Genomic DNA, 24,104 nt, shown 5'->3' with positions numbered 1-24,104 from the left:
TACCAAAATGGTAAAAATAAGTATTTGAAGGATATGGAATCATTAAATCAATAAGGGAGAACCAAAATTTTATATTAGTATAATATATTCATGGCAATTTATATTTTCCATGGGTATCACAAAAAAATAACAAATTTCATAAAACATATTCCCCTGCCAGCCCCAAACAGCATTTCAATCTGGAATTAAAATTTACAGGTTAGTTTCCCAAATGAGTATTTAGAGAAATTAAATTTTAATGGAAAAATCCCAATTCTTTCAATAAGTATCCTCAGTATGAACAATAATATAAACCTCAAAAACATTTCAGAAAAACGTATTATAAACAAAATCAATTATCTATATATATTTATCCCCACTGCTTCCAATTATAATAGCATTAGTTTTATCCAACAATAGAATATTATAATTTGTGGGAAAGAATTGCAGAAATAAAACTTTTTTTCTCCAATGGTTAATGACAAATTAGGCAATCTCAATTTCTAAAAGTGTCCATCTTTAAAATACTCTTTAAGAAAGAAAAAAGCAACATTCAGTCTTAAGATTAAGGAGGATTCCATTGAAAAACTAAGATTTCTAGCAAATTGGTTATATAAACAATTAAGAAAATGCTGAAAAGGAATTTCAACACATTTATCAGGATGCAATAAAATTACAGTGCTCACCTTATTTATGATTGGCCCTTTCCAAAACTGAAGTATTATAAGTGCTTTGATTCTTTAAACATTTTAATACTTCAGTATCACTCAGAAAAGATAAAAAACCAAGAATTAATAAGTTTGTTAACACTTGAGTCCTTAAGGTACTTAACATTCTTTTGGAAATTTAATATTAATTTTAACACATTTTGGTACATATCTTTTATTTTATACATTAAAAAAAATACATTTAAAGAAATTAGAAGAAATGTAGAAAAAACACCAAACTTCTCTCAGGAGAGCTGAATTCAAATGCTGGTCCCAACACTGTGTAACTATTGTCTAATCCTCAGTTTCATCAACTATAAAACAGGACCTACAACACTGACACTTCCTATTCTACAAGATTATTAGGTAAAATGCACTTTACAAACCTAAAATCACTATGTAAGCATTATTAAGGATAGCATGAATCATTAGTTTTATTATTATTCAGTAAAATATCATGCTTTAATATTTCATTAATCTTTGTACAAACTATATTTCATTCATTTTAGGAAAAGTCTGTAATTATGTAGATTCTCACAACCAAGACAACATCTTATTTTGAAAACACTTAAGATTAACAGAAAGAAATCTTTGAATGAATAAAATTAATTTAACTAATTGTCAGCATATAGGGAAATTTGGAAAGGAAGGAAAAAATGCAATAAAAAATGTGAACAAATAAATATATCTTATGCATGTTAATAGTATCTTTTCTCTATGAAGTTTGTTTACCTGACTGAGATTTAATACAATACACAATAACATGAAGTACTCTTTCAAAGAGTATTTCAACCTCTTAAAACAAAACCGACTGAGAAAATTATGCATACTGCCCTCAGACCTTAGAAACAAGGTGTGAATTATTAGGTCAGGCCTCAGGCTTTACTACTCTCTTGACAGCAGTAGTCTTCACTGGGCACTCAAGCCTAAAACATCACCTGTTGCCTGAAAAGAATTAGAAATTATGGTAACTATCTGAAATGCCTTTAAAAAAAAAAGATGTTAATACATACAACAAGCAGCAAAAATTATATTTTACAAACAGCAGGCAGTGTAAATTCCAATTTTCAGTAAGAACAACTCTAAAATATGCAACTAAATTAAAGACATATGGTTCTAAACAATCTGAATTTTGCAAATAACTACAAATCTAAATTAAAAAGCACACAGTATGTTGTTAATACACTCACACTACTCTCCACAAAAATGTTAAAAAAAAATTTGACCTGATCTTACTCTGTACTATTATATTATATGTACTAAACTTTACTATTACACTATGTCACTAATTTTGGGCTAATCCTAGGCACTGCCCCATCTTTTTAAACTATTTGATATTTGACAGGAAACTTACATAACAAAAATTGAAAGCCTAAAATACTTTGTACAATCACTAGAATTATTTGACATTCATCTTATTACATTTTCATACAACTATTATTCTTGAATTTTCAAGTAGAGAGGGAAAAAGTTACAATGGAGACATTTTGAAATTTAAAAATATTCAAAAATAAAATTAGCAAATAGATTTTTAAAAATCTTAAGTCTCAAGGATATGTAATAAAAGGACAGAACAAATCCTGGGGACAAAGCTATGGGGTTCACATGAAAAAAGTTACTGCACAACTGGTGAAATTCTTATGAGCACCCTATTTTTCTTAGTTACAAGCTTGTGGTTCCTATTATTACTCACTAGTGATAAAAGAAGAAACCAACCAATCAATCTCTTCCATCTTTTCCTCCATTTAATTTCACTTGTACAATGAAATTTTACTAATACTTCACAGAGCATGATAAATATACATAGTCTACAATTAAAATGTTTTAATTGAACACAGCCATGTCAATTAAACTTGTTACATTCTAACTAATTCTTTTCACTATGTAACACTTCATCCTGTACAGAATCACTTGAATTCTAATATAAACACACCACATTCCATTTTAACTATTAAATTTTTCTACATGGTAGACAAAAAAAAAGTCAAACTATGTTAGTGATTAGAATATTTGGTCCTTGGTACACGTTCCATTCAGAAAAAAAGCATAAGACTTAAATTAGTTGCCACTAAACTTGAAGCAATGAAGGAAAAAAAAGTTAAAAAAATGAATGAATGTATTAAAAAAATTATGGAAATATCCCCCCTCCCAAATACTAAGGGACACAAAATAACAGCTACTTGTCCCATAAAGCAAAAGTGGAAAACAAACAGAGCATGGTATAACCTCACTTACCATCTTGTTATTCTACTTCAACAGGTCAAGAAAGGTGAAGAGAGAGAAGGTAGAAGTAAGAGTCAGAAAGGCCTAAATAAAATCCTCACTAAAAATTTTAAACACACAAGCAAAAGAGACAAATTAAGTAGAAATCAGATGCAGTACTGCTATGATTTTACTGAGTTAATAAAATCAGGGCCAAATTAACATGGTCAGTATCATCAACCCTAAAAAAAAGAATAGTTGTTCAGGCACTTTATTTATAAATGGAATTTGCTATTTATGATTTAAATTTCCAGTTTCCTTTTCTAGTTAATAACATGTTAGCTGAAAAGGATGAAACAAAGTATCTATCAAACATAGGAAATTTCAAATTCCAAGCATCCCTTCAATTTTTTAATTAATATTAGTAACAGCTGATTTTCTTAATGTTAAAAAATAAAGTTAATAAAGACTCTCTCTAGGTAGATAGTTCAAAGCTATATTTCTGGCTCTTGCATGAAAGCTTGCTTAAAAGTTACAATTCCTTTTGTCACATTTTTTCCAACCTAAATTATATTACAGTTTCAAAAGGCATGGAAAGTTGAATAGAATGAGCCAAAGCAGAACTGAGTAGGTAAATCTTGTTGGGAAAAGTCCCCTTCTGCTAATCATTTTGCATTTATAGCAAAAGTCATGGAGAGAAGAAAGACTGAGTCTATGACCCCTCCATGGCCCTAAATGAAACATTTCCTGGAATGAGGACATGTAAGTACAAATAAATGAACATGCTACCTGAGCATAAGTTAAAACTATATATCATATCCTGTTTAAATATACTAATACTATTTTAATCTGCCCATAAAGTAGAAATGGCATTCTTGATGTCCAATTGGGCATATCACTGTATAAAAAGAATAACATTAATTTCAGTTTAAAAAAAAGGCAGTCATATTTTATCAAAATCAGTAAATGCTTCAACTTATTGTGATCATAATTATGCCCAAATTGAAATTAAGTTGAAATTTCAACGTGTAATTCAGTCAGAATTAAAGAAAAAGGTGTTTGAAAAGTAAGGCATCATAATCATAGAATGCTAAAGCTGTAAGGGCCATTAGATAGAAACTTATTATATCCACTTCTTGTCTCAAATAACTTATTTATGTTTTGAAATTCCCCATTTCTATTGTTATAGGTTTCTGATGTTCTTTTGTCCTTATTTTTAATATGAAGAAGCAAAGTCTAGATTATTTAAAGGCTTTTAAAAAATTTACAATTTAGGATTAAAAAAAACAAGTGTCGGCAAGCTATTTATTCAATGAGCTAGTAAATAACTTAACATGAAAATAAAAGCCTACTACATGACACTGGAAATCTAAACTTTACTGTAGGTTTCCATCTCCAAAGACTAACTGCATCCTAATCTTTAATTCAAGTGACTTGATGTTCTAATATGGCCCAGAAGTATTACAAAATGTCTACATAAATAAGACCTACAAAACTGACTTATTTATGGACAACTCTCAATTACTGCTCCTCAACTCTAAGGGCCATAACATTCTATGTTACCTGCTTCCTATTCCCCACTCCAAGACTAAGCTAAATAGTACACCAGAGCAACTTTGGGCAAAACCCAAATGTAAGACATGCATAGTTTCCTCCTAAGGCAGAGTATAGGAGGTTGGTCATGTTAGTTGAGAAGAACAACATTTAAGATTTACATGGCATCCAAAGTTTCCACAGCTATACTGTGAAAATGTACAGGATCAAGCCACAAAGCATTAAAAGAAAATGCACAAGTTTCCAAAGAAGCATTTATATAACAGCAGTTGTCCTATAAAATAGAAAGATAGAAAAAGACCTTTTGAATTTTAAAAGAACAAAGCATTTTTAAAATCACTCTCTTATGGAGCTAGGATAAAACTCTCAGTAGAATATTAAGCATTATGTAAAGAACCTATTAGGTATTTTATTCCAAAAATATGCTGTACAAAGTGAATAAAATTAGATTTAAACTGGCAGTAATGCTTCACTTTGCTGATCACTATGTTTTATTTAACAAATGTTATTTCAAGTAACAAATCAGAGATTTCATTCCTGATTTACTTATAAATAAAATATTACCTTGATTTCAATATTTCCCACTTTGGTGGTTGATCTGATAATAGGTCTTCCAACCAAAGCTGGAAAGATGTGTTCTGGAAAATTAGAGCCTGCATATCCACATTTGACAAACTGGAAGGGAAAAAAAAAAGTATGTTAAACACAAAATATTTACCACTTCTAAATCTTTTTAGATTAGAATAAATTCATTATTATGAATATTAGAATACAAATAAAATACTTGTACACACATTGCTTCATTTAAATATAGATTGCCACCTTTCAATAGTGAAACACTTCTAAAATATATAGGAACAGAACTGAAGCTTTAATAATAATCTTGATTCACTGTACCTTTGGTAGTCACCTTCATACTGTGGATCATTATTTATCATTTATTCATTATTTGACCCTATAGCTAAAAAAATATCTAATCCATAAAGCTTACTGTAGAGGTAAGGCTGACCTCAGAGATGCTGTAGGGAAGTCAGCTGACTGTAAAGAATGCTTAAGTTCTGCCTAGTATTACTTTTAGATTTCCTCTGCTTTTTGTTTTGGTCCCACTCCAAGTTTGTTTTAGGGTTGACCCTAAGCTTACTTACTGATGCATATTTCAAACTGTCCTTCTTTTGGAGACTATATACTGTCTGAGAGAGAGAGAGAGAGAGAGACCGAGACCAAACAGGCAAATGTCCACATGATCTTTCCTCAATTCCATATAATGTAACCTCACAAATACTTGAAGAGAGAGCCACCTCTCTCTCTATCAAACAATCTAATAATGTTTTCCTAAAACTATTTCAGATTGTGTAGTTTGTTCTAGAGAATAGTAACACATTTAATAGATTACCCCCCCATTCTACCCAGTGGGGGGAAAACAACCCAACAACCCAGAAAATTATAGTGTATAAATTTTGCATGCTTCTACATTTGAATCAATATGTAAATATCACTGAATGAATATTTTAACAAAATAGCTAAATATTCTATTTAACAATAAATTTTGTGTTTAAAATTCCTCAAAAGTTTTCCTCCAGTGCCTCAACATCTATTAAATGCTGAGTTCTAAATATACCAGCAAAATACAAGATCTGGCAATTTCTGTCAAGCAAGCTAGAAAGGCTTCTAGTAAGATCCCAGAGACTGGGTCTGGATCTATGATCTAGCCTTCTTCTACCAATAAGTATCAAATGCCTACTCTGTGCTAGGCATTGCATTAGTTGCTGGTAATACAAATGAAAGGCAGAAACAATTCCTGCTCCAGAAGAGCTTCCATTCTAATGGAAAAGAGAAATGTTATAATATAATTCAGAAAGTTAAAATCTAAAGTCAATAAATACAAAAAGTAGTTCAATACAAGATAATAAGAACACTAGTATTTGGTAGGATAAGGAAAAGTTTTGAGCAGACCCAATTTCCAAGCTGTGATTCAAAGACTGAGAGGTCTTTAAGAAGAAGAGAGAAGGTAAAAGTCAATTCAAGGCATGTGGGATAGCAATAGCTAGTCAAAGACCCAAAAAGAAAGCCAATCGGATACATATCAGAGTGTGAGAGAAGGGATGTTAACACCTAATAACTCTATTACATTTTTACCCTTGTTGTTATGGACTTTTATCAGTCTAACTTCCATTGGCTTCACTAGGTGGCCAAAAGAGTTCACCAATACAAAGATTGAGAATCCTTGTTCTAGATCATCCATAAACAAATACCAGAACTAAATTCTACCAATAATGAATATCTCCCAAGACCAGAAGACTAAACAGGAAAATTTTCCCTTCTGTTGTTACGGTTGTTTCATTTATTAAGTCATGTTTAATTCTTCATGACCCCATTGGGGGTTTTCTTGGCAGAGACAATGGGTTCTCATTTGTCATGTCCTGCTCCCAGGAACTGAGGCAAACAGTGTTAAAGTGAACTACCTAGATTCTCCTAAGGAGAGGCAAATATGGAAGTAGACTTCATCAATAATCATTTAATTCCATTCTATTCTACATTATGAAAAGTACTACAACTGGTCTCTTCCTTTAGGGGACTGGGGATGTGCCAAAACATAATTATAGACATGTCAATAAAAATATATACAGAATAACAAGAGGTTCATTCTGAGAACAGAAGCATTAACAACTGTGAGACTGGCACTGGAAATCAGGAAAGGCTTCTCATCACAGGTGTCACCTGAGCAGTATTCCAAAGAAGTGATTCCAGAAGGCATAAATGAGGAGGGAATGATTTAGAGAAGAGAACCACCTACATAAAGTCAGAGATATGGAAATGGAAAACGGGAAACAGCAATTAGATCAAAGTGACCGGATGAGAAAGCAGAGGACAATAGATGTGAGAGATGGACAGGACTTGGTAACTGATAGAATAGTGAAAATGAGATAGAATGAAGTCAAAGCGATAAAGTTTTGAGAATCATATGCCTAGAGAGTAAAAAAAAAAAGGACCAATGAGAGAAAATTTTGGAGGATGCCCTAAAATATTTAGTGTGATAATGAGGTAGCAAAGATAAGGAAGGAAAGGTCAGACAGGTAGAAACAAGACCAGTATCTTTAAAGCAAAGGCAGAAGGAAGTCAGGCTTAGTGTCAAAAGCTGCAGAGTATGTCTAGTCAGATAAGGACTAGGGAAAAAACTATTGAATTTAGCAGGTAAAGATATTATTATTATTATTAATAATAATAATAATTTTTCCAAATACAGTTTAGTTAAGTAGTGAGATTGGAAGCCAGAAAGACAGGAATAGAGGAGTCAAAAATGAGGAAATGGAGGCAATGAAAAGAGAAATCCTTTCAGGGAGTTTATGCAAAGGAAAAACGATTTGACAGTAGTTAATGGCAATAGCAACAGTACACTAGTAGTATTTTTAGTCTCTCCCTCCCTCCCCAACTCCATTATTACTGATCTATCTTATAATACAAAAAAAAAAGATATTCCAATAATTGAAATGGTGAACAAGATCCTTGAATAAATGCTAACCTGTTTTATAACTAAATGCTTGGATATTGATCTAGGGAATTGGAATGTCTTACATTCAGGTTATACAATTTCATTTGTTGGCTTTTGATTATTTACTATCCTCAATTCTAATGAAATACAGAATAAAATGTCTCACATATCCTAGAGCAGAACTATGAGATGCCTATTTCTTTAAAAGTAATAAAAATACATGTTCAAAAACCATGAAGTGAGTCCCTTCCTTCCAAAATTTATTTTCCCTTCACTTCTTCAACCAACTTAAAAGCTAAAATACTCCAAAGTATAGATTTAAGGATGGAGTATTTGGGGGCTGGAAATCTCTGGCCCAAAAATTCATTTGGTCTGGTGTTGCTAAGGTAACTGCAGATGAGACTTGAAATTCAATAAAGCTAGGAGCTTTTTAGGGTTGATTTTTAAATTGATTAATTTTGTGTGACTCATGAATAATGTTATAAATATCCAAATGGTCCTTGGCAGAAAAAAGGTTGCCCACCCCTGCATACTTTGTCTTCCAATCAGTGCCTGCCCTAGAATCCCTGAGAAGTGAGGGAACTGATGAAATATTACCAAATATGTCTCAAAGATGGTATTTTTTTCTTTATATGAGGGTAAAGTTGGAGAACTACTTTAGTCCTACTATACTTCATGAACAAATCTGGGGACACTGGAAGACAATCTAAAGGCCTGAATAAAGACAACTTCCTTTCTAGAAGCATCTGAAAGAAAAATCACACTATTTATGTCTTTAGTTCTAAATCACCAGACATAGCCACTGCAAACTTTATCTTCTGTGTCAAAATTGATCACCTCCCCCTTCTAGCCAATATAGCAAGTTTATAAGAAGCCCCAATAGAGGCAACGATAGAAAATGGGAGAGCAAAGGGACCCTGGATGTCACATACAAACTCTCCCAAAGGTCAAAGGAATGTTAACTGACAAACGGTTTCCTAGCTTGGTAGGATATGCTAAATCAGCAAAAGCCACCTCTGCCGTGGTCAGGGCCTGGGCACATCTACAGCATGTAAATCCTTAAAGTTCCAGACATCCACACTAAGGAAAATTGTGGACAATTTTGAGACAACGTTAACTTTAAAGTTTTATAGACAACTTTGAGGTGATCTGGATATACTAAATAAACTAATTCCAAGGAAGCACAAAGAAGAGTTCTATGTGTCTATTGTAATTATTTGGTTTTATGTATTCTTAGTACTATATTAATAGTTTTAACAAATATTTGCCTGTGATGCTACCTACTGTGAAGATATCTACAACTATTTGCTTGACATCTTTGAGTCTGCTACAGTCCCTTGCACGTTGTAATTAAATATTTGTTAATTAAAGAATAAATGCAATGAAACACTAGGGGAAAATATAGTGCCCCCCCCCAAAAAAACCAAAATGAAATCTCCAACTCTTGCTCCTATCCCAGCACTTCTCCATCTCCATTGGTCTGTGCTGCCAAGTGCTCCTAATTTTAATCCATGGTTACTCAACTGACACTCTGCCTTTTCTTTTCAACATATTCTTCATTTTTCTCTGTACCTCCTCTTCTGTTTGCCCCCTCTTAAGAAGTATGACTGCTGTACCATTTTCTCTTTGACAGTTGTGGTCTTTCCTAGAGTGTTCCCTAAGAACTAAGATTGCCTGCCTGTATTTCATAATTCATAAATCATCAATTCATCTTTCAATAAGCTTTGTTAGGCAAAATGTGACATGGCAAAAGCTTTCAATTCTCTCATTTAAAAAGCTTAGCTACTAATTTCCCCTGGTGTCTGCAAGAAGGCTGTGTTTAAGAAATAGATTTTACCATATATAGTTTCCTCTTCATAGCATTGTGGTTGAAACTGTCTTACTTCCCACTGAGTCATCAAATGGTAAGAACATTCACAGAATAATCTTTCAGGCAAAAATTAAAGAGTATTAGCTACATTAGCTCAAAAAAGTTTTATAAGAGCAAATTTAAACCTTACTTCTACATGTTTCTTATTCTTCCATGAATTTTTATCAGAATACTTTTTCATTTATCAGACAGTGATTAGGACACCATCTTATTTGTCCTAGAAAACTTGGTCTCAAGAGTTTCTGACTTTCATCTCAAAGTTATTCTTAGTCACTGAATCAGATGATAGTTTTATTTCAAAAAACCTCAATAACTCCATACAATCAGCAGAGTCCCTAAAAGAAACCTAAATATTAGAAAATTCATAGACAAATATAGTATGGGATAGTAACCTGTAACAAAGTTCAGGGTTCAGCTATATGTTTGTCTTTCAGTTGTGTCAGCCTCTTCATGATCCAATTTTGAGGGATTTTCTTGGCAAAGATACTGAAATAGTTTACCATTTCCTTCTCCAATTCATTTTATAAATAAGGAAACTGAAGCAAACAGGTTTAAGTGATTATCACAATAAGAATCTGAGGCCAGATTTGAATTCAAGAAGATGAGTCTTCACTCTAGTCTTGGCATTCTATCTACTGCACCACCAAGTTGGCCTGACATGTAGTAGGGGGTTTCTGAATGAATCACCCAGAATTAGAATTGGAAGTGATTTTAGTGACCAAATGCTCCAAGCCCACCATTATATAACTGAAAATAATCCAGCCTCTCTTGAAGATCTCCAATGATTCTCTTGAGGCAACTGATTCCATTTTTTGGACAGTTCTAACTATGAGGGAAAATTTTCAAGACATCAAATCTGAATTTGTCTCTTTATAATCTCTAACCATTGCTTTGGTTCTGAATCCTGGGACCCGAGGTGAATGTCCTTCAAATACATGGAGACAAGTATTATGTTCCTTCCAAGTTTTTCCTGCTTCCAACTGTCCATTCCCAGGTCCACTAACCAATATTCAATTGAAACAGACTCAAAGCCCTTTAATCTAATGGTTATCTTCTTCTAGACAATGACTAGCTTATCAATACCTCCTTAAACTGGCCCTCAGATCTAAATACAAACTTGCTATGTAGATTACCTGGAGTCAAAGTACAGAACAACTCACCTCATTCTTGGAAGCTCTGTCTCCCAATGCAGCACACCTCTACTTCCTCACATTGATTTAATCATCTACTAAATTCTCCACATTTTTTTTTCAGAACAATTTTTAAATCCCCCTCTCCCATTCTGTGATGTAGAAGTGGGTTTCTAAAGAACTCAAATCTAATTAGCACTGAATTTTATCTCATTAGATTCATCCCAGCATACCAACCAGTCAAGATATTTTTGGATGCTCACTGTCAGAAAGTGCTAATGTCCCTTTCAGATTCTGTGTAAAGTTTTCCTAATCTCCAGATTGGAGGAACTTTAGAGTACAGATTTTCTGCCCTAGTCAACCCTTGAGACACCACTTTAGACAATGGTTATATGTCAAGTCTGGGAGAGAACTGGCACTATGCTATGTACCTTACTAATATTATCTCATTTGAGCCTCACAATAATTCTGCAAGATGCTTTTCCATTTTACAGTTGATGAAACAGATATTAAACAACTGTCTGGGGTAGAATTTGAACTCAGAACTTCTTGAATCTTGGTTCTTCAAGCACCTTCAACAGGCTAGCTAGAAAACATTAGTTTCCTTTCTCTTTGCCTTGCCCTGAATGCTCTAGGGAAAGGGCAAGGAACCTCTGCAACAGGATCTGAAATCACATGGTCAAGAGCACTGCCAAAGCAACCACAGCAGGACTCGAAATACTATAAATCTAGGAGATTTTTAGGGATGGAATTAATTAAAATGTTTGACCAAATATAGCAGGCTAATTGTTAAGTTTTGGCCCCTGGCAGAAAAAAAGTGAGTGGAAATAAACAGAAATGGAAATCTAAGTACCACACCTTCTCCCTACTTTGTAACTAGGAAATGCTTGCTTGGGCATGTTTCAACCCAACCAATATTCTGATACTTTCCTACTTTAATGAATATATAATTTCATCCCTTCCAATGATGAAAACTGGAAATCATCTATGCACCCTCATTTTCTCCCAAAAACCTGCCACAGAGGGACCATCTAATGATTTAAGGATCTACTTTTCATTTTCTGGGCATCAGTCAATATCAACGACTGGCAAACTATCAATTACTCTTTGTCTGGCTTATCTTCTTGCCTTTTCTTGATCATGTAATTCTGATGACATCCTTGACTACACAGTCTTTCCTGAGTCATTTCTGTTTGGAATGTACTGCATCCTGCCTATGCCTACATGTATCTTCCTGCTACCTTTTGGATTATCCTTCAATTCAATAAACTATACAGTGTAATTATAAATGACTATGTATGTAATATCACAATAAGATTACTGGTATTAAAATAAGGGTTTTTGTTTCAGGAGGAAGTTTGGAGGGGAGTTGTTCTTAAAATTTTTGTGCAATTTTTTATCAAACATAGTCTAGCCCATTCTTCCTCTTTTATTTTCAATTCTCAGCACAGCTCACAATTGTATTAAGGGATCATTTAACTTTTTTTTAAGCATCAAAAGTCCCGCCAACTCCTACAGGTTCACATGGATTTTTGCTCTGTGGCTTATTTTCTTTTAAAATGTGATTAATGGGCAAAAGCTACAAGTTGCTATCAAACTGCATATTTTTCTGGGAAGTAGTCATTCTTTGGGTTTCCCTATGTGAGTAGTTAAACTGAACTTTATAAGTGATTTTAAAAGACACTGCAATTCTTCTGGGGATTGATAAAATCAGCACAATGCTTCCTGCAAACTGGCCTGGCCAACTGGTACTAAAAAATTACCAAATTTTGGGATAACCTACCACTAAGAAAATGTCAAATGAGCAAAAAGCATGAAAATGCTACATATACAAATCTATGGTCTTGTAAATATTTAATTATCTATGAAATGTTCTAGAATAAAATTGAGATAAAAGATGTAGCTGATTTACTAGACTGTAGAGAATTAAAATGTTTATATGTAAAGCTTATAGAACTATTAAAGTCTCACTGAATATTATGATGCTATCAATACTACATCATTATCAATGCTGGTTCTTCATTTTTTTTAAAAGAAAGATTTTATTCATTTTGTGTTTTACAATTTTTCTCCCATTCTTGCTCCCCTCCCACTAGAGAAGGCATTCTGTTAGTCTTTACATTGATTCCATGTTATACATTGATCTCAGTTGAATATGATGACAGAGAAACCTGGTTCTTCATTTTAAACTAAGTAATATATTCATATTTGGAGACACTGGCAATTAATTTCAAAATAAATCAATTTATTTACTAGCTCTTTGTAAAAGAAAATGAAAGGAACTGGATTTTTAAAAATTATGTTACATAGCTCCCTAGAGTCAGGAGTACCTGAGTTCAAAATCCAGCCTCAGACACTTAGTAATTACCTAGCTGTGTGGCCTTGGGCAAGCCTTGAAAAAACCTAAAAAAAAAAGGCAATGGGGTTAAGTGACTTGCGCAAGATCACACAGCTAGGTGATTACTAAGTGTCTGAGGTCGGATTTGAACTCAGGTACTCCTGACTCCAGGCCCATGCTCTATCCACTGCGCCACCTAGCTGCCCCAAGATAGATTTCTTTAGAGAAAAGGCATGAGGGGTGATCAGGAAAGACTTCTCTTAGAAGATGGGGGGGGGGGGGGGTTGAACTTATTCTTAGAAGCAGCCAGGAGATAAGAGACTGAAAGGGACAATTAAGTGACTTGGCCAGGCTCAGGAAGCCAATTTCATATCAGAGATAGGTCACTTAGGTCTTCTGGCTTCAGGACCAACCCTCTATTCCCTATGCTATATTTCCTTTCAGAGGTCTGTTCAATTTTTTTTTTGTTTTGGCAATGCCTTAGCTGCTGAAGTTTTCACTATTGTAAATTAAATTATTTCTTTCTTGTTAATATAGAAACATAAGAATAGTTACACTGGCATTAGAGGTGCAAGGCAGCAATGTAGAACAATGGTTTGAGTTTTGAAGACATATTTTCTGAGTTCAAATCTGGCCTTAAATACTAGCTGAGTGACCCTGAGAAATTCATTTAACCCTATTTGCCCCAGGTTTCTCATCGGTAAAAATTAGCTGGAGAAGAAAAGAGCAAATCACTTCCAATATCTTTGCCTAAATCCTAAATGTTGGCAGGAAGAGTCAGACACACAACTGAAAAAATGACTTAAAAACAAAAGTATTAGTGATGAGCTTTAAATTTTATATTGGAAAGCTTGTTAGATAAATAGCATAATGAATTATACTTTAAGATTCATTTTCTTCAGTTACATTTTGAAGAGAAAAAGATTTGTAACAATTTTTTTTGAAAAGCAGTAGGGTTAGGGATGGCTAGGTGGCGCAGTGGATAGAGCAACTGGCCCTGGAGTCAGGAGTACCTGAGTTCAAATCCGGCCTCAGACACTTAATAATCACCTGGCTGTGTGGCCTTGGGCAAGCCACTTAACCCCATAGCCTAGCAAAAACAAAACAAAACAAAAATCTATCTTGTATCAAGTTTATTTGTATATAGTTGTAAGCCTCTCATCTATCTCATTAGGCCTGAGCTCCTTAGGAACATGGACTGTCTTTGGTCTTTTTTTTTTTAAGTTTTTACAAGGCAATGGGGTTAAGTGGCTTGCCCAAGGCCACACAGCCAGGTGATTATATCGTGTCTGAGGCCGGATTTGAACTCAGGTACTCCTGACTCCAGGGCCCGTGCTCTATCCACTGCGCCACCTAGCCGCCCCTGGTCTTTCTTTGTATCCCCAGAGCTAGTGAGCATAGTGTCTATTTACTGACATTAAGTAGTTTTCTGAGACAGGAGTTCTTAATTTTTCTTTTATCACAGGCTACTTTGACAGCACCTGGTGAAGCCTTTAGACTTATTCTCAGATTTTTTTAAATAACTGAAAGAATTACTAAATTTCTGTTATAGGCTGGTGAAAATTTTCCCATCCAACTTCATGTACATCAAGTTCACGTACACAGAAGTTGCAGAGAAGGTATCTATTGCCTTATTTGTAGAGGGAAGTTCCTCATCTAGAAGTTCTCTATGCCAACAAACTCACAAGCACTCTACCTCCAGCCCTATATCTCTTGCTATATTTGTAGAGGGAAGTTCCTCATCTAGAAGTTCTCTATGCCAACAAACTCACAAGCACTCTACCTCCAGCCCTATATTTCTTGCTATATTTGTAGAGGGAAGTTCCTCATCTAGAAGTTCTCTATGCCAACAAACTCACAAGCACTATTTCCAGACTTATATAGATCTTTGAATACAACCATTACTATGAGTATAGCAGAAACCAGAGATAATCCTAGACTTCAATTGCCTCCTGTAACAAAATCAAAATGAAAGTATCATGAGAAATCAATGTATTTTTCCCGTAGTTTATATTCGATAGTCCCTTTAACAGATAATGGCATCACTGAATGAACTAAGTAAAGTAACAGTGATTCCCAATCATCTTTTTTTTTAGCCCAATCATCTTTACCATCTTCCCCCCCCAATAGCCCATAAAATTGTAAGAGCCTGATCTGTGTAGCATAAAGAGTTAAATTACAAGGATCGGTTCAAGCCCCAGTGCTACTAACCGTGGTTACCTTGGGCAAGTCATGATCACTCTGGGGCTTAGTTTCCTAATTTAAAAGAGGTTTCTAGCCTATGATAATTGAGAATTCATTCCATTCTCGACAACATAATTATAGAAGAGTTTCACAAAAAGGAAAAAAATGTAAACTTTAATTCATACAGTAGACCTGCTGGGAGTGAAAAATATAGGAAGACACAGGGAAAAAAAAGCATTCACTCGTCATGCTATGGCAACCTCGAAAAGAGGCGAGGACACATGTAAGATAAAATCATTCCTGGAGAACACACTCAAGGCAACCCGCCTTTCCGTCTTGTGATCGGTTCGCATTTTGCTGCCATTTGCTAAAAAACAGTCAAACGAAAACGGCAGACCCCCGCCCCGGAGCATCTGGGGGCTCATCGGTGGTCTCTGCAGCGGCTAGCCCCTCCTTTGGCTCCCTCTCCCGGGCAGCTTGCAGTCGGGAGGAAGAGGAAGAGCCGGGCTCGCCAACTCGCCCAAGGTCACGGCGGCGGCGCGGCCCCGCCGAGGCCCCCCGACCCCGGCCGCCGGCCCCACTTCCTGCTTCCACCTCCGCGCTTCCTGCCCCGGCGCTCTGCCCCCGGCTCGCAGGAAGAGGAAGAGGAAGGCCCCGCTACTCCGGGGGTCGCGTCCGCCGCTCCCGGCCCGAGGGAGGGGGCGGGGAGGAGCGCGGGCCCCTCACCTGCGGCCCGGCCGCGCCCAGGCAGCCGCCCACACGCCTCCCTCCTCCCCCGGGCGTCGGCGGCTCGGGCCCCGCAGGCCGCCCCCGGGCGCGGCGCTTACCCCGGTGCCGTTGTCACACACCACCACCTTCCTGCCCTGGCTGTCCATCGTGAGCCCCGGAGAGAGCCGCCGCCGGCCGCCTGCCTCGCCTCCGCTTCAGCTGGGCCAGCCGCCGCCGCCGCCGCCGGAGGAGCTCCTGCCGCCGCCGCCGCTGCCACCGCCCAGGATCGCTTTTCCTCTTCCTCCTCCTCCTTCTTTCCGCCCCTCCTTCGGCACAACTTTCTGGTCCCGACCGGAAGTGACCCGCCCCGCCCCGCCCGCCGCCCGATAACTGACAGCTCCTTGAGGAGGGCGGGAAAGAGGCCGCAGGGAGGACTCCGAGAAAGCGCTCCACCCGGGAGCGGCGGCGCCGCGGCCCAATGAGGAGCCGGGGGCGCCGGAGGCTCCGCCCCGCGCCTCGGCCCGACTGCCGGGGTCGCGGCCTCCCGCCCACGCCGCTGCCCCGCTTCCGGGCCCCTTTTCCCCCCTGCTCGGGGCGGAAGCTGAGCCGGCTGCGCAAGGACGGGGCCGGGGCGGCGGGCTCCCAGGTGGCAGGTGAAGGTTACGGCCGGGGCCACCGAGCGGGGTGTGGGACTGGTGATGCCGGGGGTCGTGACTCCGGGGGTCCGCGGGGCCACCTCCTCGGCGCGCTGTGCCCGGGGCCGGTGCCCGGGGCCGGCAGGGCCCAACCCACCGGCTGGGCAAGGCCCCCGCGGGCCCCAGCTGTTCCTCTGCCAGTGAAGTGGAGAAGGGCGTGGCTAAGCCCCTCCAGCCGCTTTTTCTAGAGAACCCCAAATGGGGGCCTGAAGAGCCAGACTGGACTGAACAGCCGAAATACAAATAAGTATTGAACACTTAATACCGATGTAAATGTTCAATGCATATGTGCTTAATCAGGCAGGATTTGACTCTGGATGATGAGTTCCTGACTCCAGACCAGGCGCTCAATGTTTACTGTTCTTAATAAATATCTTGTGCATTAATTGATAAATAATTATTTCTATTGATGGGTGCATATTAATTGATCCTTAGCCATTAATCTATACATATAGGCATAATACCTATTCTGTATACTATATACTATACTATCTACTATGCCTATATGTATATATTTTATGTGTTGACTGATAACATATTTGTTAGTTTGTGTGTATTGGTTAACACACATGGATTATATTCATCTTTTTTTGATGTTGTATAGTCCTTTGGCAGTCTGATGAAGCTTATCGATCTCTTCTCAGAACAGTTTTTTAAAAATGTAAAAAACATTCCTTGGAAGGCAAAAGAAACCAACTATATTAAAAACCTGTGTATTAATTGATCAAGACTAATTATTCGTATTGATGAGTACATATTAATTGATCCTTAGCCATTCCTTATAGACATAGTACATACTCTGTGTGTTGACTGATAACATATCTATTAGTTCATATGTATTGGTTAATATACACATGGATTATATTAATCTTTTTTTGATGTTATACAATCCTTTGGCAGTCTGATGAAGCTTATGGATCTTTTCAGAACAGTTTTTTAAAATGTAAAAAAAATACATTGGAAAGCAAAGGAAACCAACTATATTAAAAAAACTATTTTTTTGAAAACATGATCAACAAACTCTTAATCTATGTCATATTAACTAATCCAAAAGGTACCTCTAGGTTATCCCCTTTCTGTCATGAAAAACACACTTCCATCATCCATCTTCTAGAATCATAGTTGGATATATCTCTCAAGTCTTTCAAAGTTATTTTTCTTTTTAAAATCAAATTGGATTTTTTTTTTTTGCAAGGCAGCAGGGTTAAGTAGCTTGCCCAAGGCCACACAGCTAGGTAATGATTAAGTGTCTGAGTTCAGATTTGAACTCTGGTCCTCCTGACTCCAGGGCCTGTGCTCTATCCACTGCAGCACCTAGACATCCTCCAAATTTGTTTTTTTTTTAATTATCAATTCACTACCTACCTCGAAAATGAAAAACAAAATCCACATAACAAATATGCATACATAGTCAAGGAAAATCAATTCCTACATTGACCTTTTCTGAAAAATAGATGAACCATTCTTCACCCTGAGCCTCTTTGAGTGATATACTTAATCATTGATCCTCTAGAATTGTAATTGGTCATTGCATTGATCAAGGTTTTCATCTTCCAAAGTTGCTTTTCTTCATGACATTATAGTTATATAAATTACTTTGGTTCTGCTTATTTTCCTCTCAGTTTTCTCTAATCTTCCCATTTTGTTTTGATTCATCCTTTTCATGATTTCTTCTGGAATAATAATATTACATTACATTTCCATACCATTCTTGATTTACCCATTCCCCCTAGCTGATGGATAACTATAATTTCCAGTTCTCTCCAATAACAAAAAGTATGACTAGGGAATATTTTTGTACATAGAGGTTCTTTCCCCTTTTTTCCTCTTTGGGGTTTATGCTTAGTTGTGGTAATTCTGGATCCAAGGATATCTACAGATTATTGACTTTGGAGTTTTTTCCAAATTGCTGTTTAGAATGACTGGACCAATTCACAGCTCCACCAAAAATACAGTTTTATTCCTGTCATCCTTCAATTACTACATTCCCTTTTTTGTCATCTTTGCTAAACTGATGGCTTTAAAGTAGAACTTCGCATTTAATTTCATTGCTTTTTGTTTATGGAAAAGCTTTTCAACTTCATGAAATCAAAATTGACCATTTTATCTTTTATGATCCTTGCTATCCCTTGTTTGATCAAGAAATCTTCTTTGTCTAGTTATGAAATGTATTTTCTTCCCTGCTCCTCAAATTTGTTTATGATGTGACAACTATATTCATTTGGCACTTACTGTAGTATATGGTGTGAATGTTCATGTAAGCCCAATTTCTGCCAGACTGCTTTCTAGTTTTCCCAGATTTTTTTTTTTTTTTTTGGCAAGGCAATGGGGTTAAGTGGCTTGCCCAAGGCCACACAGCTAGGTAATTATTAAGTGTCTGAGACTGGATTTGAACTCAGGTACTCCTGACTCCAGGGCCGGTGCTCTATCCACTGCACCACCTAGCTGCCCCAAAGAGCACAGTCGAGATGTTTTGTTGAAGGTGAACCTTAACTTATCTATTGGGTTCTTTGCGTTTATAAAATACTAGATTTCCAGGTTTATTTGCATCCTTTATGTTATGTGCCTAATCAGTTCTACTGATTAGTTTTTCTTTTTTTAATCTAAACCAGTACCATAATTATTTGATGATTACTGCTTTTAGTGAAATTTGATGTTAGGCACCTCTAGGTCTCTTTCTTCCCACTGTTTGTTTATTCATTGAGATTCTTGATCCTTTTTTTTCCTTTGGCTGAATTTTGTTATTTTTTCTGAATCTGTAAAGTAATTCCTAGATTCCTTGATATGGCTCTTGATACATGATGTAATTTAAATAATGCAGTTGTTATCACTTTTGTTACATCAGCTTAGCTGAACCATAAGAAATTATTTAGGTCCTTTTGGTTCTAAATAACTTTCTTTTTGTTCCTGTTCAGTTAAAATAGGCTTCTGTCTTCCATTCCAACTCTACATCTTTGATCCCTGGTAAATGGATTTTGATACCACTTGAATGCCTAAAGTGCTCATTCTTGCTAGTCTTTAAAAAGTGCTAATTTAATAATGATCAATTTTGATTACAAATGGCTTTATGCTCTTATGAGATAGAACAGTTTTCTCTGACTAAAGCAGCAATTCTCAAAGTGTGATCCACAAGACCAAAATCATTTTTATAATTATTACTAAAAATTTTAATTTCTAATAAGGCCATTAGATATAAACCAAAGCTCTTTGCAAGTCCACAATAATTTTTAAGAGTGTAAAGGAGTCCTAAAACTCCTTTAGTTTTAGGGATCTTAATAAAGTTTTAGAACCACTGGACTGAAGTATAAACTTTAAACTCAAAAAATTCAAATAATCATGTTACAAAAGGGAAATTTATGTTTGAGAGGGGTAGATTTAAACTGGTTAACACCAGCTATGTATCTCTGCCATTGTTCCATAGTCCTGTACCTACAGAAGTGCACTTCCCCCACCCCCAATTTTACAGCTATTCAGAGGAATTTGTTAAGATTAAGATTGTAAATTTAGATCCAGAAGGACAGCCCTCTGATTAACAGAATTAAACTCAAACATAAAGACTTGTCCAGAATCACACAGGTATTAAATGATACTGCTGGGAATTGGACCCAGGCCGTCTTCTGTCAGACCTAGCACTTGTTCATTCTACCATACTGGTTTTTTCCATCTTATATCCTAAGAATGCTTTCCATACCAGCATACATCTTTGTGAACACAACAGCATTACCTATAAATTGACATATCCAAGTGAGTTGTTTAATTTGAATCAAAATATTTTAGCATTTATTGGATACCCAAGAAATGAGAGCCTTTCTTGAAATTTTAATCTAATGATACATCCTTTATATCATATTCCTAGAATTTTTTGAAACAAGGATTTTTATTTCTTCTGTAGCTAAAATTTATTGGTTCCAGAATTAGTCTCTAAAATTGCATGTGCTTTGGAATTTTTATGAAATTTCAAGGCTTAAACATTGTTAACAAATGTTTTTGAGAACACCAGAGTGAACTGATTGTGAAAAACCCAAGACCTTGGACTAAGCTAAGGTGTTTAGACAAGGCAAAGTCCCTCTCTAAATGTATTTATATAGATATATAAATGCATGAAAGTCTGCAGGCACTAGCAGGCAATTTAGTAAAGGTGCCTGGAATCAACGTATTTCTATTTCAGAAAGCTTATTTGTTTATTTATTTGTTTTTTTTATTTATTTGCAAGGCAAATGGGGTTAAGTGGCTTGCCCATGGGCCACACAGCTATGTAATTATAAAGCCTCTGAGGCCGGATTTGAACTCAGGTACTCCTGACTCCAGGGCCGTTGCTCTATCCACTGTGCCATTAGCTGCCCCTACTTCAGAAAGTTTAATGAAAATATAATATCTACTAGCAAAAAAAAAAAGTGAAATTAGGACTTAAATTATCTCTAGAGTTTGTATCATCATGTTCAAAATTAGGAGTCTTTGCACAGGCTACCCTCAGGATGCAGTAACATATACCATGAGCCTCCAAAGTAAAAGGCAACATGGATAGTGGGAAGATAGCTCCATTTAGAGTCAAAGAACGTGAGTTTAATTCTTAACTCTGCCACATTCTAGGTCCTGTGCTTTTATATAACATCTTGAATCTGAGTTACTTCAATTGTAAAATAAACAGGTTGGACTAGATGACCTGAGGTGCTTTCCAGATCTATATTTATGATTGGTGAAGAAGTGGGAAGTCATCTTTATATTCTTAAATGATTGAGGTTCATCTCTTTTGACTGTGAAAGATCATTGCTGAGATAATCAAGGGGGAAGTATCATATTGTATTTAAGCCATTAGGTAGGCATTCTGTCTTTCTTTGTAGATTATAGGAAAATGAAAGTATAGATGCTTCATTATTTCAGTGATCACATCAATGTGGGTATTCTTCCATCAGTGCAGGATGTAGCTGACATGTTGTAAGAGTCTTTCGAGGCCAGGGGATCTTAACCTTTTCTGTGTCATGGGCCCCTGTGGTCATCTGAGGTAAGTATGAACCCTTTCTCAGAAATAATATCTTCAATCCATAAGATAAAATACCTATAATTATAAAGGAAACCAGTTCTTTTGGAACACAATTATCAAAATATTAATGATGTTCCAAGATTTTTTGTGAAATAAAGCACCAAAATCAGGACACTCATTAAAAATATGTTTTTCTAGTGGATTGTAACACAGAATGGTCAACAATATCATCCAGTTTCCCAAATGCAGTCAACCTGTTCTTTTGATGGAAAACCTATGTTAAGTCATTCTGACAAGTCTTATTTTTTTTAATTTATTTTTTATTCTCATTTTGTACAAATGTTTTTTTTACATTAATAAAATATTCTTGTTTACAAGTAAACAAAATACCCCTCCCCCCATGAATGTAGATAGACTTGCTTGGGCAAAAAAAAGTAAAGGGGAGAGAAAAAAAGTTAAAATAATAGTAAGAATTGTAGGTATGGCCAGGTGGCGCAATGGATGAAGCACCAGCCCTGGAGCCACAAGCACCCGAGCCCACATCCAGCCCCATAGACCCAACAATCACCCAGCCATGTGACATGCAAGCCACCCGATCCCCACTGCCCTGCAAAGACCAAAATGAAGAAAAATAAAAACCCAAAATAAAATAAAATAATAATAATAGTAGGGGTGGCTGGGTGGCAGACAGAGCATTGGCCCTTGAGCCAGGAGCACCCGGGTCCAAATCCGGCCCCAGACACCCAAAGACCACCCTGCTATGTGGTCCCAGGCAGGCCACCCAGCCCCACTTGCCCTGCACCCTCCCCCAAATAATAATAACAAAAAATGTGCTTCAGTCTTTGTTCCAACACCAACAACTCTGTCATGGGTGTATCACATTCTTTATAAGTCCATCACAAAAGTTACTTCCATATTTTTCCAACATTGCCATTGCTGATCGCAACTCCCTCCTTTCTTATTTCTCCACTACCATGTACTATATTTTCTCTCTCCTTTCACTCTGACTCTGCTGTAGGGTCGCTGAGTGGCGCAGCCCTGAGCCCCCATACCACCCCTTAGGCCCAGAATCCACCTGGCCCCATGGTCCTGGGCAGGCCTTCAAATCCCAGCCCCTTGCAAGAAGTAAAAGAAGAAAATGTGTTATATCTGACCACTGTCCCGCCATGGTCCATCCTCTCCTCCTTTATTCACATCCCCACCCCTTCCCCCTGCTCCCCCCTCCTTCTTACTCCAGTTGTCTATACCCCATTGAGTATATTTGCTGTTTCCTCTCCTAGCCATCTCTGATGAGAGCAAAGGTTCCCTCATTCCGCCTTGCCTCCCCACTTCCATATCATTGCAATAGCTCATTGTAATAAAAAAAATCTTATGTGAAATATCTTGGACTATTCCCCCTCTCCTTTTTCTTTCTCCCATTCCATTTCCCTTTTTTTCTTATTGACTCCATTTTTACACCATACTTTATCTTTGAATTCAGCTCTCTCCTGTGCTTCAACTATAAAAGCTCCCTCTACCTGCTCTATTAACTGAGATGGTTCATATGAATATTATCAGTATCATTTTTCTATACATGCAGTTCATCCTCATTAAGTCCCTCATATTTCCCCCCTCTCCTCCAATCTCCATGCTTCACCTGAGTCCTGTATCTGAAGATCAAACCTTCTGTTCAGCTCTGGCCATTCCAAAAGGAACCTTTGAAATTCCCCTGGTTCATTGAAAGTCCATCTTTTTCCCTGGAAGAGGACATTCAGCCTTGCTGGGTAGTTCATTCTTGGCTGCATTCTAAGCTCTTTTGCCTTCCGGTGTATTGTATTCCAAGCCCTACGAGCTTCCACTGTAGTTGCTGCTAAGTCCTGTGTGATCCTGACTGCAGCTCCATGATATTTGAACTGTGTCCTTCTGGCTGCTTGTAATATTTTCTCTTTGACTTGGGAGTTCTGGAACTTGGCTATAATATTCCTAGGGGTTGGTTTTTTGGCATCTCTTTCTCTGGGGGGATTGGTGGATTCTCTCCATTTCTATTTTGCCCTCTGCCTCTAGAATATCAGGGCAATTTTCCTGTAGTAATTCTTTGAAAATGATGGCTCTTTTCCTGATCATGACTTTCAGGTATTCCAATAATTTTTAAATTATCTTTTCTAAGTCTGTTTTCCATATCAGTTGTTTTTTCAATGAGATATTTCACATTTTCTTCTAATTTTTCATTCTTTTGGTTTTGAAGTATTGATTCCTGATTTCTGGTAAATTCATCAATCTCCCTGAA

General features: G+C 36.8%; 2 protein-coding genes across 6 annotated transcripts in view; one reads left to right on the top strand and one right to left on the bottom strand.

The window, feature by feature from the left end:
- Positions 1–16,445, bottom strand: part of ACTR2 (actin related protein 2) — a 55,574-nt gene extending 39,129 nt beyond the window's left edge. The window contains exons 1-2 of one of the 2 annotated variants that reach the window (XM_074207352.1): positions 16,282–16,445; positions 5,007–5,117 (exon numbers count right to left, since the gene is read on the bottom strand). In XM_074207352.1, coding sequence (XP_074063453.1) covers positions 5,007–5,117; positions 16,282–16,329 — 159 coding nt within the window. In that variant the 5' untranslated portion in view covers positions 16,330–16,445. Of the gene's footprint in view, positions 1–665; positions 1,227–5,006; positions 5,118–16,281 lie in introns of those variants that run through there. The other variant, XM_074207358.1, reaches the window with a different exon arrangement.
- LOC141502572 (N(4)-(Beta-N-acetylglucosaminyl)-L-asparaginase-like) overlaps positions 16,115–24,104 on the top strand; it is an 80,407-nt gene continuing 72,417 nt past the window's right edge. For all 4 annotated transcript variants that reach the window (XM_074207390.1, XM_074207376.1, XM_074207380.1 and 1 more), the window contains exon 1: positions 16,115–16,815. In XM_074207390.1, the coding sequence (XP_074063491.1) occupies positions 16,641–16,815 (175 nt within the window). In that variant the 5' untranslated portion in view covers positions 16,115–16,640. The remainder of the gene's footprint in view (positions 16,816–24,104) is intronic.

Source organism: Macrotis lagotis, chromosome 1, assembly GCF_037893015.1.
Source record: "Macrotis lagotis isolate mMagLag1 chromosome 1, bilby.v1.9.chrom.fasta, whole genome shotgun sequence".
Taxonomy (NCBI): domain Eukaryota; kingdom Metazoa; phylum Chordata; class Mammalia; order Peramelemorphia; family Peramelidae; genus Macrotis; species Macrotis lagotis.
The sequence above is the reverse complement of the archived record's forward strand: the minus strand, read 5'-3'. Positions and strand labels throughout refer to the sequence as shown.